The sequence below is a fragment of the Talpa occidentalis genome, unplaced genomic scaffold (genome assembly GCF_014898055.3).
Source record: "Talpa occidentalis isolate TD23 unplaced genomic scaffold, MPIMG_talOcc4v2.1 talOcc4.17, whole genome shotgun sequence".
Lineage (NCBI taxonomy): Eukaryota > Metazoa > Chordata > Mammalia > Eulipotyphla > Talpidae > Talpa > Talpa occidentalis.
The window spans coordinates 13,586,428-13,606,675 of record NW_023601754.1 but is presented as its reverse complement, the minus strand read 5'-3'; the positions used below and the strand labels follow the sequence as shown (position 1 = coordinate 13,606,675).

The 20,248-nt window shown below is 37.0% G+C and overlaps 1 protein-coding gene across 5 annotated transcripts in view; it reads right to left on the bottom strand.

The window, feature by feature from the left end:
- Nucleotides 1-20,248, bottom strand: part of CNTNAP4 (contactin associated protein family member 4) — a 271,211-nt gene that overhangs the window by 114,428 nt on the left and 136,535 nt on the right. For all 5 annotated transcript variants that reach the window (XM_054697006.1, XM_037516186.2, XM_037516184.2 and 2 more), the window contains one exon: nt 710-857. In XM_054697006.1, coding sequence (XP_054552981.1) covers nt 710-857 — 148 coding nt within the window. The remainder of the gene's footprint in view (nt 1-709; nt 858-20,248) is intronic.

Genomic DNA, 20,248 nt, shown 5'->3' with positions numbered 1-20,248 from the left:
TCATCATTTTATAATAAAAGAGCATCTAACAGGATAGTGTGGTTTGAGGTGTGCTATCAATAACTCTTACGTCCCTTCCCCACAAAAAGATATAATAAAACACTTCATTAAGCAGGGGCTAAGTGAAATCTGTGGTTTCTATCTTTTTTATGTGAAAGTGTTTCAAACGCACTTTATATGTTGGCAGAGCTCTTTACTTTTTCTATTAATTTATGCTGAGGGCATAGCATATTTATAAGTTAGTTACATGGCATATTATTTTAGGCTAGGGAGAAAAATAGTCTTTGGTCTCATGAGACATGATTGATTACACCAAATGGTACACTGTCTCTTTTATTAAATTCTGGGTACCTAAATGAAACCTCATCAAGTAGAGTCCACAGAGGGAAGGCTCTCATTTTAAAGTTAAGATCTCAACAATGACATTCACTTTGTATAAATGCACTCACCTGTGTCTATAAACATCTGTCTCTACCTATCTTTCTATCGACCAATTTGTAAAATCTTCTATTTCTGACTCAAACTACAAAAGCTGAACACTGAAAGTCAATATTGGCAGGTATGGGTGGACACAAAAGTCTTTCCACAAAAAGTCACTCCCGTTTTTGTCTATCTTTACATAGCTGTACGTCTGTTTGAGTGTGCAGTTTGGCTTTTAAAACATCTCCTTTGATACCTATTTCAGTGTGTTGGGTAAACAAACACTTACTATAAGCACATCCAAACGCCTCGATCCGCATTCCAATTCTGCCCTTGGGGTTCCACTCTACGGGGATGAAGCGTAGAAACCTGGCTTTGATCGAAGGCTGGAGTCTACAGTACACAACACTATCTGCATTTGCATTTCCAGAAAAACCCTGGAAGAAAAGGGAAAGAAGGAATCAATACATCTGGAGAACATCCATATCACCTGTCTCCTGTAATGGTGATGTGCAATGTCTCATTGGCTTTTTTACGATAAAAATGGCTACCTTCTTTAAGACAATCATATTAACAGTTATGTTGTAACATCTCTCCATTCACCAAAGTTACGATAGCTTAAGCCTTTCTTTATAGTAAGAGAATACATATTCTTTATATGAAGAGCCCTTTATGTCAAGGGTTTAAAGCCCATCATCCCCATTAAGCCAGCTCTCAACTATAATACCCTCCCTAAAATTTGTTTCTATAAACTGCAGATCAAACGTAAAAGCTAACACCGTGAATAGCATAAACAATTGAGAAAAAATTTCCAACATTGCAGATCTGATTCAGCAAAGTTGCTCAGATAGCTGATGAGTGAAAAAGTTATGACATTTCTGCTGTTTCACTTTCTCACTTTACTCGTTAACCCCAACAAAAGTATCATCAACATTTTAATCTGAACTACACTCCAATAACAGACTGTTAAACTTCATGGAACTGCAGGATACACACATTAAAAATTGCTCAGGGAAATTGGAAGGGGTAATAATTTGGAAAGAACTGTAATTAGACTTACAGACTCATCTGGAGTTTGAAAGCAAGAAAGACTTTGGGAACTAGCAGAGTCCGGTAAAAAAGAGGAAATTAAAGATCAGAAAGGTCGGGGGGAAACTTCTGGCTTTTGCAAAACTATTACAAGGTAAGATCAGGAGCCATGTTCCCTCCACAATATCAAGTGCATCTTACCTAACAGAGCTCACCTGCAAAACCCACACACGATAGTCCCACCTAACAGCTAAGCAGTTATTTTCTCCTAAATGACGTGAGGTAAGGCCTCACATGTGAAAAAGTTAAATGAAGCAGAAGTTGTTCTCCACAGTTTATACAATTTATATTTAAGTTTCATTTCCTCTTCCCCTCCTTTCCGCCTTCCATTCTGCCTCCATCTTTTCCAGTATCTTCTTCCTTCTCTTTCCTCCTTTCTCCTGCTCAACAGCATATGGAGGAACAAAATGGGGGATGATGATGCTACAATCTATTCAGGCTCATGGTCAGCGCCCTCACCAGGACGGGATCAGCAAATAAGGTCAATCTCACGTAGATTACACACGGCAAAGGCAAATATCCCTTTACCAGCATTTACCAAAATCTTTTCAAAGACATTTTTTAAAAAGATTGGGTGTTTCATAGTCAAATTAATTTGATTTGATGTCTCTCTTCATCGGCTCTCTCTCCCTGCTCCCAGTATCCCAGGCGCTCAATACTCAGGCTCACACTCACAAGCAGTTGAACTCTCTGATGATATCTTCAAATTATATCCAAAATCTGGGGGTCACTCTTCACTTTATCTATGACCACTGCTCAATGAAGCATTGCCTGGCCAGCACCACTCAGTGACTCTTACTGTCTGTTTTATTCTTCTGACCCTGTCATCACCCCGCTCCCCATCCCTCATCTTTTTCCCTCGGAGCAATAGGAAGATTGTTAAAGACAAATTCAACCATCTCACCCCACATCTTCCTTCACCAATTCAAACAAAATCCAGTCTCCTTATCAGACATACTCGGTGGTTGGCAATGTCCCCTAGGGTGCTCCCGCCTTACTGGACATCCTCATTCCCTAAGTCAAGCTCAGTCCTGCTAAGGGCCTTTGCACCAGCTGTTCCTCCTGCTCTGGTTTCCTCACCCCAGCTACACTTGCACAACCAGCTCCACTTGTCATTTCAGGACTTGGCCGCAATAGTATCACCCTAGACGGGTTCTTTGCAAAGAGGTGTACCTGGCCCTTCTCATCACATCTGCCTGTTTTATTTTCTTCATGTCACTCATTATTGAGTTTTATTTTTTCCCTATGTTTTTTTCAATTATTTATTTTATCTTGCCAGAAGACAAGCTCCACTAAAGCACAATAGATACTATGCAATCCAACCACAGTATCGAGAACATGACTTGGTTCAAGGAATTTCCTCAATGCAATACATGTTGGATGTGTATGAAAGGCCCAGCTAAAAACAAAACACTACAAAGTTAGCAGGTTTCTCAGTCCCAGTATCTCTGAGTTTGCCAAGTGCAGATGTGCAAATGTGCCCAGTGATTCCATAACAGGAGGAGCTATCCAGGCTGATTCAAACATATTAGGCCCACATCTTGGCTAATAAACATAAAAGAGAACAGCACCTAGTTCCACAGATATGTGGATTCTGATATCCAGACCTTTCTATAGTTCCATCTGATTCCACTGGTTGAAATTTCATACAGAAGGCTTGTGTAAGAAAGGTTAACTATATTCCACATTATTCTACCCAATCCCCAGCCCCACTCTACTCTACAACACCATGGTCTCCATTTCTATCAAAATCCATAAACATTTGCCTGAAAATCTGATGTGGCTTTATCCAAACATTCTTTACAATGTCTGATGCAGGGCACTCATTTCATTTAGGGCGATGCTTCCCAAACTTGAAATATAGGTTAAAATGCACAGTGCTTAAATCCTGAGCATTGGGGAGGGAGTGAGGGAGAGAGAAACAGAGAGAGAGTCTTCCTGTTTGTCAGTTTGTCTATCTTTACACACATTCCAAATCAGGCTGATGCACATCCAGGGTTGGTAGACATTCAATTCTAATCAGAGCTTCTCATACTTCTAATTCTGTCTTCCTGGGTGCCACTGGCAGGCTAATATAATTCTTAATTGAGATTTCTTGCAGTGAACAGCTAGATGATGAATTAGATAACCCTCTAAAATATCTCACATTTTCCAAAATTAATGTAAATTCATGGTTTTAGATAGATGCCATGACAATGACCTCAGCATCTTATGGGATGGGGAAGAAAGATGTACAGTAGCAGTGGCAACAGGCAAGTGGAATAGGAACTTTTCACAATTTACCTGATCAATTTACGAGTTATTTGAATGTGGGAACACAGAGAAGAAATATTAAGATACTTAGTAATAAAAATATCTTGGCAACTTCAAATGTTGTCAGCAGTTATTTCTTACAAAGGGTATAGGAAATTGTGAGGTAGGGAATATGGACTTTCACTCAGCATATTTCAGACATTTTTTAAATGAGTATCTATCAATTTTATAATAATCGGTAAAAGAAAGTAAGCTGTAGACACAGAAATTGTGCCGAGTGACAGAATATCATTGTGACAGAGTGACAGAGTAGAAACATCATTTAGTAGCACTCTGAGCAAATCAATTTTAATATCAAGGTCACTGGGAAAATATCCACAATTACTATTAATTAGATATCTAAATGAAAAATAACAGTTTATTACCTTGCACCGTTTGGTGAAATTTTATTGATATATAAGATAACCAAAACTCTGCTTTGGTAACTGGATTTTTTCAGAATATTTGTGAATGAGGCCTGGAATTGGTGCTTTGTTACTTTATAAATGAAAAGTCTAATGCATACAACAATTTCAAATGTATTTCCTTTACCTAGGAGATGTTCCTCAATTTGCCATGAAGATTTATTTTGAAGCCATAACAACTCACAAAGGAATGCATGGATTTAAATATCTGTCTTTTAAAAAGAAAATGCTTTGTTACTGTTTATGTATTCCCTTACATCATAGATTTTGAACATTAGTGTATATAAGGTTTGCCTACGGTACTGATAAGAAATACAGATAGCGAGTTCCTGTATCTCCTACACTAAATCTGCAGGTGAGATCTTGGAATATGTATTTCTAAAGCATGTCAAGGTCATTTGTGCTGTGTGTCTGAACATTCTTATACTTCTTCCCCCACTATGTCATATCAAAACTTTTAGAGAAAGAACAAATTTTAGGAGAAGGGCCCACGAGGGCTAACTTCCAAATAGGGTAATAAGTGGCAAACGTGTTCTACATTAGCAACCTAAATGTCTTCTCTGTGAGGGGCTTTGCCTCAGCGTCAGACACAGCAGAAATGTATTGAGTAGCTTTAATATTTGCATCAACCCTGTGAAGTTGTCATTTCTGTAGCTACTGTAAAACTGAGGATAATGAAAATTATAGAGGTTATGTGCCTAAAGCCACACAGCTAGAAAGTGGCAGAGTAAGCATTTAATTCCAGACTTTTCGAACTCCAAAGCCCATAATTTAGCTAAACCATCAAAAGGCCTCATTCTAACAGAACATGAAAACAAACAATTCACCCTAGAGGAAACTTGATATTTTATTTGAGGCTTTTTTCCATTTTTCTCCTAATTTATATTTAAAATCTTTGACACATTTGAGAGTAATACAACTTAGATTATTGCTGAACTGGGACACAGCACTACTAGTTGACTTTATAAACAGAAAGATTGTTCTATTAAAATTTACATTTTCTCGATATTTTTGTAGTAGAATAGAAATATAAGATAAATGTTCATTTCTTAACAGGATGCTTGTATGTGAATGGCAACCTCCTAACAGACAAAATATAAAGGAAGCTGCCATTACATCAGCACATACATGAAATATCGACAAATAAGTTAAGGTGATGAGGCTTATGCGATAAAAATCAAAAAGCTTTAATTGTACTTTTCTTTTCAACTTGGTGATTTGCAAACTCAATGAGGTGTTCATAGCTTATTTAGAAATGTATTCTAACCAAGATTATTTATGGAGTTAATGAATTAAAGTTTTTCACAGGATTTTAAATATTTCCATTAGTGACTTGAAAGTTTATGAGGAGGTATAATAGCATTAATTTCTTTTTCAAATATGAACTGAGTAACTCATCTATGAAAGCCAAGAGACATAAAGGGAGATGTCCATATGGCAGTTCATAAGAGGATCCAAGCTCCGACGTAGTAAATCAGAGACATGGGGCCAGTTCTGTGCGGCTATAGAGCAGACTGTAATTACACCTAAGTTGGTCCAACTCCCACCAAAACAGACAGCAATGCCAGCAGAGATTCAGTACAACAGATAGGTGAAGATGGAAGTCCCTGAACTCTCTTACAATGAGAACACAAATGACATACCCATGACCTGGATCCAAGTACGGACTTTTTGGACAGTCAACAGGTAGACACTAACCCTATCCCAGCAGCATGCTGCCTAGTGGAAATCAGCTCTCTATTTTATGATGTTAGTCTTAAATCTTTACCAGTGACCCTCCCAAGAGACTCTCAGTCTAGAAAACACAAAAGAAAACTAAGAACCAACGAAAACTAAGAACTACTGAAAAGCAGGAAATATACTAACATAAGAATAGCCTTAATGGGCCTCCCCGGTGGCGCAGCGGTTGAGCACTGGGTTGCGAAGCTGCCCGCAGCCTCTGTGGTGCCGGTTCGATCCCCGGCTGCTCCCCGGCCACTGGAGGAGGGTCCCACATGGCGCGCAGACCTCTCCTGCCGCCCGCTGCTCCCCTCAGCAGTGTACTTTGCTCCTTCTGCCTGCTCTGCTCCCCGCTCTGGCTCTGGTGAATTCTCTCACCCTCCCGCGCTTCTGACTGTACCCAGTGCATGTATAAACAAAACAAACAAACAAACAAATAAATAAAGCATGCCTCTATAAAAAAAAAAAAAAAAAGTAAAAAAGAATAGCCTTAAGGCACGCTGAGCAAGGCATGGTAACTGTGTACTAGAGTTCATTTCAAGTTGGGGGTGAGTACAGATGACCAAACTATAAAGTTACATCTTGCTTTGTGTATGTAATAAATCTCAATTTTCAAAATAAGAGTATAGAATTTTATTAATATCAAGGGCGTTTCAACCATTGCTCTCAGAAAATGTACATTATCTTCAAAATATTTATTTGAAGGAATAACAAATTATTAACAGGTCCCATGTACCAGTCATTATATTACAATCTGTGGAGAAACAAAGTTGTCAAATACATTCTTTAGGATTCCCAAGATAGAAAGATCAAGAAAGGAAAGGCACCTGACAGGCACAACCTTCACTGCAGCCCTTAACTATTTTGAGACAGAGCAATCCATCGTTTGATGGAAGACTCAAGGACAGCTCACTAAATTGAAATTTATATGAACTAAAATTATTATGAGATGGAAAATAAGTTTTCACTAAAAAATAATCATGGTGGTGATAGACTGGGAAAAACTCCCTAATCCTCCTGCTAGGAAAACCATATGAAATGAAATATGGAGGAGGAAAGTGTCCAAGATCTGGGAGAAGAAAACCCAAAGAGATGGGTCCTACCATTAAGGCCCTTTCCTTTTTACCAGCAACTAAAGGATTCCTGAGGAGAAAATGAGAACCCAGACAGCTCTCCAGACAACTTCACAGGGATAGGGGCAACATTTTATTTCTAGACCCCTGAAGGATGGGAATCTCCTGTAAATTTCTACAGGTTTTGTGTCAGAACACTGAGGGTCTGCAACTTAGAATAAAGAGTAAGTCAGAGACAGACAACTCACAGAGATTAAAAGTCTGCTTCCCATCCTGTCAGTCTGTGAAATGGAATGAAAGTGGTCCGAGATTTCTAGTATTCTTTGTTTCCTGCAGAAGTAAATGCAATTTCACTCTGTAGAAAGGTACCCTTCTAGGTCTTAAATTATCTGTTCGCTATTTCATAAAGTTTTTCATATAATGTCCTAAACACAAAGAAATAAAGTAGGAGCAAACACTGTTCTTAAAGGGAATGCTTAGTCTTGAAATCACATACATGTCAGTTGATAGGAAAGGCATCAGCTCTGTATTTAAAGAGCTTATAAATCATCTCTCTACTCTAGAAACAAGAAAGCTGGACAAAATGAAAATCAATCACTTTTCTTAGCCCCATTAGAAAACTGAAGGGACTGAAACGTGTCTCTCCAAAATTCCTAAGCCAGAGCCTTTAACCAGGAGATGGTGTTTCGACGTGGGTCTCTGGGAGGTCTAGATGAAGTCACCAGGGCGGAGCCCATGGTGGAATGAGTGCCTCTCTGAGAGGAAAAGAGTCCAGAGCTCATACAGTGAGAAGGCCCCTCACCAGGAGCTGACTCCGTGGGCACCTCACTCTGGCATGCCCAGAAATGGGAGAAGTAAATGTCTGTTGCTTAAGTCACTGGTTTGTGGCATTTTCTTTTTTCTTAATATTTTATTTTATATAATTCTTACATCACTTTTCATTTTTGCACAATGTATGTGGCATTTTCTTACAGCATCTCGAGCTGATGAACACACACAGCAAACCACTGCCATGGAATCTAGAAAGGGAGATGAGCCAAAAGGAGTCAGTGCCCAGACCTGTCCACCTAGCATTGAGTGCCCTAAATGACAAGAAATGAGATGGCAGTGTTGCTGAGCTGATGGAGGCTAGCTTGGGGGTGAGCAGCTCGTCAGGAACAGCCTTAGCAGGCCCCACATTTTGGGGTATCCATGCCCCCTGTGAAGATCAGGGGATCCCCTCCTGGCTCTGTCAGGCAGAGGAGAAGGCGACCGCTGGGAGACAGGCTGGTGTTCTCCAAAGCAAAGGTCACTGTCCCGGGGATGGCTTTGCACAGCATTAGGCAGTAGGGAGACATTCCCCTCATTCTAGCTGCCCTGGCCTTCCTGTCCTACTAAAGTAAAAAGTCCACAGGAGCCCGGGATTCAAGAATATGAATTGAAAACTCAGTAGATGGGAAAATGGGGTGCAAGGGAACAAGCTGAGAAACACTGTGCATGCCACAGCTCCAAGGCAGTGTCCCTCTAAACACATGGCATGTAACTGAAATCTTATACAATGCCCTCACTCGAGCAGTAGGTGTCCAATATAATACTGGATAACTGCTGAAAGAATGACAAAATATAGATCATCGCTAAAGAAGATCCAAAGTTAACAGAAGAGGAGAACCCAGGATACTAGATGAGTCTGAAGTCTTTCACCTGTACTAAACATCAGTGACTGCCCAGTTCCTGGCCAGATTAATATAAGTCCTCACACACACGCACACACACAAAAAACCTATTTATATACATTCCCATTACTAGCTACAACATGTCCGGATTTCAAGAAAAAATGTGAGGCATGCCAAAGTGTACAGAAACAAAACAATCATCAGAATTAGATTCACATATTGTCACAGATGCTGGAATTATCAGAGCAGGAGTTTAAAACAACTAAGACTGCTATGCTAAGGATTCTAAAGGGGACAGTGGACCACGTGTAAGAACGGATGGGCAATGTCAGCAGAGGGGTGAAAATTCTAGCAAAGAACCAAAGGGAAATACCAGAAACCAGAAACACTGTAACAGAAGACTGTGTGGGCATGGGCATGTGAATAGATTCAACACAGTCAAGTGAGTGTCAAGAAAAGAAAAACTTCCCAAACTATGATGCAAAGGAGGGCAAAAAAGCACAAGAATATCTAAGAACTGCAAGGTTACTTGTAATGTGCCTAAAAGGAATACCAGGAGGTGAGCAGAAATGGGAGCAGAAGAAATTTTTTAAATAATTATGGCCAATTAACTTCCCAAAATAAACAATGAATAATAAAGTATAATTCCAGTAAGGTCAAAGGATAATAAGCAGGTTAGAAGTCAAACTGAAATATACACAGTTATACTCTATTCAAATTACAAAAAAAAAAAAAAGAGTATTTTGTAATTAGTCTGAGAAAAAGAGATACCTATCCTGTAGAGAAACATGAAAAATAATTGAACTTGACTTCTCATCAGAAGACATGTAAGCAAAACGAGAGGGGTAATATATTGAAAATCTTGGGAAAAGGAAAAATAAACCTTGAGTTTTATATCCAAGGAAATTATTCTGGGAAAATAAAAGAGAAATGAAGACTTTCTCAGACAAAATGTCACCAAACTCATTGCTATGAGTTCTGCTCTGCAAGGGACATTTCAAAGATGTTCTTTAGAAAAAGGAAAATGACATAGCTCAAAACTTGGGCCTACACAGAAAAAAGGAGAGAAAAAGGAGAAGCATTTGAGAAGGAATAAAAGGAGTTAAGATAAAACAATTCCTTTATTCTTGATCTTAGTCTCAAGATAACTGTAAAGAAGTAAAAGTAACAATGTATTGGGTGATTACAGCAAATGGATAAATTAAATAAATGACAGTACAGTCTCAAGGGGTGGGAGGGGTGAATAAGGAATACTCTGCACTTCTTATCAAGTATTATCATGTTATTTGAAGATTGATTTCAATTAGTTAAGAGTAGACACTAAAATGTATGATCAATACAAGAGACATGGTAAAGTGGAATCACTGAAATCCTTCAGTTAAAATCAGATAAAGGATCAGATAAAATCAAGTAAAACAGGGAGCCAGAAACAAAAGACAAATGCAAAAAATAGAATATGGTTACCAGCAAGGTAGATAGCCATCCAGGTATGACAAATCACTTAAAAAGTGAATGATCTAAATATGCCATTTAAAGACAGAGATCAGCAGAGGATAAAGAATAGGAAAACCCAACAATATGTTGTAGGTAAGAAATATACTTAAATATAAAAGTCTAAGCTATATTAAAAGTGAAGGTATAGAGAAAGATATTCTGCATTAATGTCAAAAATCCAGAAATAACTAAATTAAAACCAACAGATTAATAAAACTAAGTGATGAGAGTCTATTATGCAAGAGTCAGTTCTTGAACTGGGAGCTTTCAAACTCAAAACCAGTAAGATGCCCAGAGGCATGCCATGACAGAATGACCTAGAAAGTTAAAATGAGGATACTGCTAACCTTTACAATCAAGGAGGTTTCCAGATGGCAGGGGATTGGAAAAAGTGTTTATCTAATACTGTTTGTAGAATGATAATTTATGTTTCTTTTATAATTAGTAGAGGCATTTACAAGAAATAACCAAAGATAAGTTTCATTTATGTTCATGAAATAATCTAGACCTATTTCTGCTTACACAGCTTAAACTATTTTGTCTGCTCAGGGAATTTTCCAGTTTGGTTTCCATTTTGCATTCTACATTAACTCTAACATTAATCTAAAGAGAGCTGGAGTAGCTATATTAATTTCAGACAAAACAGCCTGCAGAACAAGGAGGATTATCAGAGATAAATAAGAACACTGTGTAATAACAAAGTGATCAATTTTCCAAGATGGTGTAATAATCCTCTATGTGTAAACACCTAACAACAGAGAATCAAAATAAAGGAGGCAAAAACTGCCAAAACTGCCAGAAGAAATAGACCAATTCATTATTATAGTGGGTAACTGACATGTCAAAAAGGCAGGGAAAAAAGTAAGAATAAACTTGTATATCACTATGACTCAAATAAATTGAATTGACATTTTAAATATTCCGTCCAAAAACAACAATAGTCTTCTCAAGCTCATATGAAACATCCACCCAGACAGTCTGAATTATGGACCCTAAAATATACCTCACAAGGTCATAAGAAAATAAATCACACAGAGGATGCTCGTGGTAACAACAGAATTAAATGAGAATGATGGAATTAAATTAGTAACAGAAAGATAGCTAGAAGGCCCCAAAATGCTTGGAAATAACCCAATTGCTAAAGCAGAAGTCTCAAGTGAAATTCTTAAAAATTGATCTATCTAACTGAAAACACAATTTGTCGAATTCTGTAGGATATAATAGCACTGACAGCACTGCATGCATATACTAGCAAAAAGCAAAGATCTAAATAAATAATGTAAGTTTCCAACTTAGGAAAGAAGAAAATACAGAGCAACTTAAGTTTATATTAAGTAGAAGAAAAGAAATAATAAAAATAAAAGCACAGAGCCTCCCCGGTGGCGCAGCGGTTGAGCGCTGGGTTGATGCAAAGCTGCCCACAGCCTCGGCAGCACTGGTTCAATCCCCGGTTGCTCCCCAGCCACTAGAGGAGGGTCCCGCAAGGCGCGCAGACCTCTCCTGCCACCCGCTGCTCCCCTCAGCAGTGTATTTCACTCAGTCTTCCTGTTCTGGCCCCCTCTCTGTCTCTGGTGAATCCTCTCACCCTCCTGTGCATCTGGCCTGTACCCCAGTTCTTGTATGAATAAACAAATCTTAAAAAAAAAACAAAACAACAAGCAAACCAAAAGTTGATTCCTTGAAAGGCTCGCTAAAGTTCATGAATCTTTAGTCATGCTGTTCAGAAAAAAAGTTGAGGGAAGAGCCACATTTTCACTGTCACAAGTGGAAGAGAAGCCACTAGCACAAGGACATCAAAAGAAGAAAAGCTGAAGGCAAATGTGCAAAGAATGGATGTTAGAACACCAGGGGGGAATAGAGCCAACTAGAATCAAGAAGGAAACAGAAGTGTAGGATAAAAAATAAGGTTTTGAATGGACAGATGAATTAATGAAACCCAGGTTAGACTGGCCAGGGAAAAGGAAAAAAAGGATACACATAACCAGCATCAGGAATGCAAGGGCATCTCACTATGAACCTATATACATAAAAATGACAGTAAAGGATATTTGAAAAATTTATGCCAATAATTTTGAAAATTTGGTGAAGTGAAAGACTGCAAGCAAACACCAGCTAACCAAAACACAGGAGACACAGAAAAGCTGAGTTGCTTATCTACTAAAGAAATTAAAGTGACAATTTAAAAACATTCCCTAGAAGAAAATTCCAGACCCCTATGTCTTTCGTGGTGAATTCTTCTAAACACTGAAGGACAAAATACTGCCAGTCTTATGTAAGCATCTTCACAAAGTCAAAAATAGATGGTTTCCCAACCTGTTTTGTGGGGCCAGCCAACCCTGGTATCGAAATCTGATGAGGAACTTGCAAGAAGGAAAATAAACAATTGTATTCAAAAACATGAATCTAATAATCCTTTAAAAATTGTTGCAAAATTATTCCAGAATATAGAGATACATAAAAAGTAATAGATTATATTTCAATCAAGTTTATTCCAGGAATACCTGGATTGTTTAATTTTTAAAACCATTCAAATTAATCAAGCTGAAGGGGAAAAGATCTTCTAAACAGATGAAACAATAACATTTGATTAAATTCAACATCAAAACATGATTAAAATGTATAACCAAGTAGGAATTCCTGAATCTGTAAAGGATACCTACAAAGATGTTACAGCAAGCAGCACATGTAATGGGAAGTATTGAGAGCTGCTGCGAGGTTGCAAAACATGTTTTCTAGACCCTTTCATTCAACATGTCATGAATATTCTAGATAGTGAAATAATGTAAGAAAAACATTTAGCTGTAATAAGGATAGGAAAGGCAGAAATGAAACTAATTATTCATTGATTGCACATATAGAAAAATATTTTAAATCTATAAATGTGTTCAACAAATCTACTGGATGGATGGAAGTCTATATGTAAATATAATTGAATTTACCTAACCATTAGAAAGGCCCAAATCTAGAACACGGACAACACCAATACTGGCAAGGGTGTGGAACAATAAGAACTGTCATATACCGTCAGCAAAAAATAAAGAGACAGGAAGCAGCCAAGATACTTTTGAAGAAAAACAAAGCTGAAGGATTTTCTTTATTGGCTATCAACTCTTCTAATGTGAAACCTCCCCCCATGAAAGAATGTCAGCTAGGCAAATGGAAGAGGACAGATACACCAGAAACAAACTCAATGTATACAGAGAGTGGATTGTTGACAATATTTACAATGCTGAGAAGTTCAGAAAAACATCCCACCTCTTTTAAAAGCACATTGTTGGGGCAAATCAATACTCACAGTGGAAAAAACAGTAAAATAAAAATATTTTTAATGGAAGGTTGATCACTATCTTAAATCACATGCAGAAATGAATTCCAGGAAGAAAGCAGACCTCCATGTAAAAGGCAAAATAAGAAAGCCACTAGATGACAGCATAGCTGAGTGTCTTCACATCTGAGGAGCTCGAAGATTTCTTAATCGTGACACCAAAAGCACTAAGCATAAGAGGAAAGACTGATAAATAAGAATATTTTAAATCTAATATATTTAATATTAATATATTGTATTTAAGAACTTCTGTTGCTAAAACAGAGAAGCCACAGAATGGAAGGACCAGTCTTCAGGATATGGATATCCAGCATATCCAGAGAACTACAAAGCAATATGAAAAAAATGGACAAAAGAATATTAAAATGACTAAAAAATCTATGAACCATTGTCGAACCTCAGTCATAGGGGACACTGCAAATTAAAACCACAGTATGAGAGTTCTGCACACAACCAAAATAGATACAATTGAGAAGCACAAGAAAAGAAAACTGACAAATGTTGTCAGGAATGTGGAACAAATGGAATTTTCCTACTATTGAGAGTGTAGTCATACAATCTCCATTAAAGGCCTTTGAGGAGTTTTTGAAAGTTAAACATATACTTATTTTATGAGCCAGCAATTCCATTCTGAAGAATGTACTAAGACAAAAGCAGGCACTGGGTTCCAAAGATAGGCATAAGAAGCATTATTTGTAAGAGTCTCAAAATAAAACTGTCCATGTCCATTTGTAGAGTGGATAAACAAATTGGGGTATGATCATATATCAAATATTGTAAAATAATGCAAATAAATCAAATATACCTGTATACAACAGTTTTGACCTGTTTCACAAGCATAATGTTAACCAAAGACACCAGATAGGAAAAAGAACATTTTATAGGACTCTTTGTATTTAATTCAAAACAGACATTCAAAGTCTTGACAGCAGTTTTCAGAAGAGAGAGTGGTGGTTATCACGATGGGCATGGATCGTGTTTGAGATACCACGATCTTTATGGCCTGGATAATGTTACCATAGGTGTGTTCACTTTTTGATAACTGAATGAGCTGTGTACATATATGACTTTCATATTTATCTGAGTGTTGTACTTCAACATAAAAAGTAAAATGAAAGTAATCACGCTAGCTAAGGAAAAGAAAAGCTTCTTAACGCTTTGCTAGTTCAGTAAAGACAATCAAGATTTAAATTTGCATTGTATTTATCCAAAAGTAAAAGAAGATTTTGAAGAATACCTCATTAAAATTGTATTTGTCACCTTTGTGCTTTCCTATAGATCATTAAGAATACCATGAGAAATACCTTTCAACTTCAGATTTCAGATATCATATAATTTATCATGCATTATACCATAAAGAGCTCCATTAGTATCTTTCCTTTTACCATTAATATTACAAAGGATAATAGCATTATATGACCATTATCATTAAAATAACTATTGTTCAGTGATGAAAGAAAACGACTGAGTTTTTCTATTAGAGATATTATAATATTTAAAGTAAATTATTCCTCACCTCTATCGTCCATTAATGTTTTATATAGTCTTCTAACGTATTGATTAGTCTTTAGTCCGTCAGAACACCATTTATTTATTAAGTGAATTGCTAATAATTTCCCAAGGAGAAACTTAAATATGTGTTTTAGAAGAGACTAATAATTCAATAAATCTTTCCAAGAGATTAAAATAAAATAGCCACCTTATGATAGCTAATTCAAAAACAGAAATGTTTTCAAGAGCTTGGGCAGAGGCTCAATCAGTCCTTATTGTTCTATGCAGTCTTGGAGTCACAGACTAAAATGGCAGAAACTATACATTATTTAATATATATAAAATATATTACACTATTGATGCATATTATAACGCACATGGTGAAGCGCACTAAATACTACATACATTATTTAACTGGTGATACTGTATATCTTCATTTAGATCATACCCTAAATTTTCACAGAAGCTTGACACTGAAAAACTATGTAACCTTTGAGGTGTGTCTAATTGTAACACTGCATATGGGCAGATACAAAGATTAATGGTCTAACTCTTTCTTTTCCCCAGTTGCTGCCAACTTTAAATTTTACCAAATATTTTTAGAATGCATAGACAAATTTCAATGCAGTATAATTTTGGGTTGTTTGACCTTCAGATTCTGTACAATTTGGTCACGCAATTAAAATTTCATTACACAGAAAGTCAAAAGAGAGACAACTTTATTTAGGAATAACATACTCAGAGGGCAAAAATGTGCAGACTTTCTTAACCTGTTCTTCACCACAGAGAGAAATTCACCCATCCCTTGGGAGCACAGGGTGAATAAAGGCAGGGAGCAGACGCTGGGTTAGCGAGACAGGCATGAAAGTGTTTTTATTTCAATCAATAATAACACCTGCCTACGAGCATCGCCTTTTGAAACACTGCCAGATGGAACAAAACAACAAAACAAACCAGTAAATGGCTCCGATACCCATGGGCACCTTCATATAGATAAATGGAACAGACAGTAAAGACAACCTAATGCCGAATGCACGTGTTCCTTGTTAATGCAAACATGTCTGAGATGCAGGAAATAATAGTTCTTCTATTCAACGCAGATGACACAGACTCATTTGTTCTGTGTTCAAACAAATATCCCCTTTATCTTTGGAGATAATTTTTTTTCAAGCACCAACAATAACTGAAATATTAGCCATGTCTTCACCCCTCTCCATAAAGAAAAACTCAGAATGCCCATGACACGGAGACATGCATTCGCGCTGGGGGACCGTTACTTAACAGCTGAGAAATCTGAACAAGATATATTCCAAAACCTCAGTTTATTCATTTATAAACTGGGGAAGAAAAGATTGCTCCCAAAGTTGGAAGTACTAATTAAAGTAAAGAGATGAACAATGCCTGGCTCCTGATGAGGTTGTGCCTTGTGAAATCAAGTCCTCAAAGATGACACATGTCAATGACGGTTATTATTGTGAGTCACATTTTTGGGGTCCCAGCTAAATGTCCTTTGATTGGGGACCATCCACCATGTGATTCCTTGAATGTAGTTGATAATTTTAACTTCAAGACAAAAGATATTAATACTTCCCAGAAAAGTTACTGAAACAAAAATAGTTTTAATTTCTTGTATGTGGAACTTTGTTTTTTTAAAAACTAGTTAGCATTTGAATATAAATTTTAGAAATTATACTTCAGTCAGTGTAATTACAGCACCATGCAGCAATAAAAGCTTCTAAATGCCCGTATTATTTCTGTTTCAATGCAACTGAGATTAGTTGACGAACATTTGAATAATATTTCAAAAAGTATGTAATAAATTTAAATGTAGATAAAGTTTATAGATATTTGTATGCATCCTTGAAGCATGTGGTTTTAATGATACTGTGTAAGTTCTTAAATTCTTATTTGAATTTTAAGAAACTACATTATTTATCATATATAGAATAACCCTAAGTATTTCTTTAAGGAACCATATAAAATAACATAATGCTCTCTATAAATAAACAAAAATTGTAAGGGCAACCTCTCAGAGAATTCCAACGACACAGTATGGGGTTTAGTATTTTACATTTAATTAGTGTTTATCTGATATGTACATGTAATGTAGAGTCTATTGTCCTATATGTCAAACTTTCCTTTGAATTCTTCTAGAATAAGCCACAAACTCTTAGACCACAAATATAACAATTATGAATAATGGCAAGACAAACACAGTGACCTCTCCTGGCTTTGTTCTCTCAGGAACGAAAATCAGGGATCTAAGAGCAGGAATCAGTGTCTGTCTGGACATGTACACCTTCTGCAATTCCCCAGGGACTCAAATTCTGATTGAGTCACAGATCGTAAATGAGGTGACACTATATGGAGGATATGTGCAGAGAACAAGCTGTGGCATCTGCAGTCCTTAACACAAAACTTTCTTTCGTATTATGCTGAAGTCTTGGAAAAGTTATGCTTTTCATTGTACACTAGCAATCATAAAACACATTTTTCCTGTGAATTGTTGGAAATTGAGAACCAACTAGATATTACAAATAATTATTGATTTTTAAGATTCTATTTTGAGAAAGGCTTTTACCTTTCAGAGATTCATATGGAAATACTAAGAACAAAAGGCTATGATGATTGTGATTTGCTTCAAAACAAAGCAATGGCAGGCGGGGCAATGTGAGATGGAATTGCCATGGGCTGATGGGTGCAGAAAGGGTCTGAGAGGACCCACTGCTATTCTGTTTACTTGGTGTATGGAGTAGGTGTGAAGATAAAATAAATTAGTGTATCTAAGAAGCTTAGTACATTTACAAACTAATATTTCCATTTGTAACATTTTTCTACTTGTCATAGCTAACAGATATTCAAAGTTTCCTGTTGACAACCAATGCTATCTTTGATAAGTAAGGGTTAAGTGTTCTTAGAGAGAGACTGAAAAAGCACAATTTCTTTGATGAAAAGTCATTAACAACTGCGTTGGGGCACTCTCCTAATTCTGGATCATTTTCTCTTCAGCATTCAAAAAATTAAATTTTTCTTATTTGAAATACATGTTTTTATCATATTTATCACAAATTCTTTATCAGGTTATTGTTGTAAGTTCTGAAGTACACAAATAAAAGTTTCTATAAAGTAACATGCAATTCTTATATTTAATCTTAAATTCCCAATATGTCTACTGACTGTGCTAATTAATCACCTTCATATAGGCATTTAATGCTCAGGAAAATTTTGTCAGAGCCTTATATAAAGACACCACACATTGAGCAACTTAAGGAAGATTAATGAAGCTTTCCAACACCCATCTGTACTGAGGGATTCCAGTTCAGTCCCTCAGTTAACCTTACTGTGGGCTGTTTCGCTTAAGCAGCAGAACTCTGTTGTATTAAAGAGTATGCAGTGGAGAATGAAGCCCCGGAACTGGTCCTTCCACAGGGCAGATCCCAGGCTTAGTCTAAAACACAGCCTTGGCTGGATCCTCCATCTTTAACACAGTAACAGCACCCAGGCTGCCCAGAATGCACCACTGCCTGGAGATCATGCTATTAGGAATGTACAACCCTCTCTACAAGGGTTGTACAAATAAAAGATATTATTAAGCACATTGGCTTACACTAAATCCATTTGATTAAAATAATTTGTAATTTATACTATACATTTTTGAAGATACTGAATTGCTTTCAAGTCCAAAGCACTAAAATATAATTACCCTGGCACATGCACTTGATGGAACATTATGAAGCAATTAAAATGGTGATTTTGCAGACTATTGAAAAATTAGCATGCTCTCCCATTACTTAAGTATGATACATGATTATGTGATCAGCATACTTATAAGTTAGTTCAAAGTTAAGCATAATAAGAATAAAGAGAATACATCAAAGTTCTAATATGGGTTTTGTTAAGTGATAAGATTGTGGATTTCTTTTTTTAACTTCCTCTATTGCGCAATTGTTAATGATGTGAGGGTACAAGTGTAACACTGACACAAACAAGCATAAACCAAAAAGGAAATATAAAAATACATTATGCTTTTGCTCTCTACCATTAGTCCCTTTCCTTTACCAAAATTCCTTCTTCCTGTTCAGCTGTTCAAGCTGTCTCTGTGTCCTTGTACCCTGGATTCCAGTGAATTCATAAGAATATCCCCAAACTGAGCACTGATAATATTGGGAATTTTCTAAATGCAGGCAAAATTTGCTATTTGTTAGTCACATTCTTTACCAAATCCAAGGATCACAAAAACTAAAACAAAACCAAAACTCCTTTGCAGAGCTTTATTTTTCAGATCTTTTAAGAATCTTCCCACTTATTATCTCATTTCATGATTTTCCTATGAGAGGGGTTGCTAATTTTTCCTCATTTTATAAATAAAAGGATTGAAAGGTAAAAAGGTGGTGTCCCTTGTCTAAGATCACTCAGTAAACAAGAAAGAAAAAATAAAAGACCTATGAAGCCAAATATCATCACCTAAAAAGACACTGAGGTTACTACTTTGTGCTTAAAAGACTGGCAAAAGTCAGAAAACCCCATAATGCCACGGTTGGCAGGAACGTGGGGACACAGGGACACTTGTGTTGCTGGTGGCAGTAGAGGCAGGTAAAGCTACTCTTGAGAGCACCTTTGCATCATGGTGCACAAACCTTAAACAATCATTGAAAAGTGTGGATGTCCTTATTACCTAGTGATTCTCTTTCTGGTTATCCAGTCAAACAATTCTTAGGTATTACCTACATGTCCCCTCTTGTAAGGGATGTGTATGTGACGCTCTCTGTAGCATGGTGCCCACAAGTGACTGTGACATGGTGCCTGCAAGTGCCCGTGACAGGCTGAGTAGCAAGGCAAGGAAGATACCCAGCACACAGGATTAAGAGGCAGTCAGCATGTCATCAGGATGGCGCTGATGCTGCCAAACCAGTCTGAGCCCCTCTGTACTACAACTACTCTAAAGTTTCCTCTATCATAAAACCACTCCCCTGCTCCCGTCTCTCATATATCACATATTTGTTTATACATTCATTCATTCATTTATAATGCTGTGATTACAACCATGAAATTTTATTCATGAAAAGACAGATTTATGAATTGACTGTAATGCTCGTGTTTTATGGTTTGGGTCTCCTTATTTGTGGCTACTTACTATTGCCCTTAAGTATGCAACAGTTGCCGTATATCCTAGTCCTAGACATACATAATAATGGAAACAAACCTACCCCATCCACATCTGATGTGTGTTGTATACATGTTCCAAAGTTTCTTTCTCTGCTAGTACAT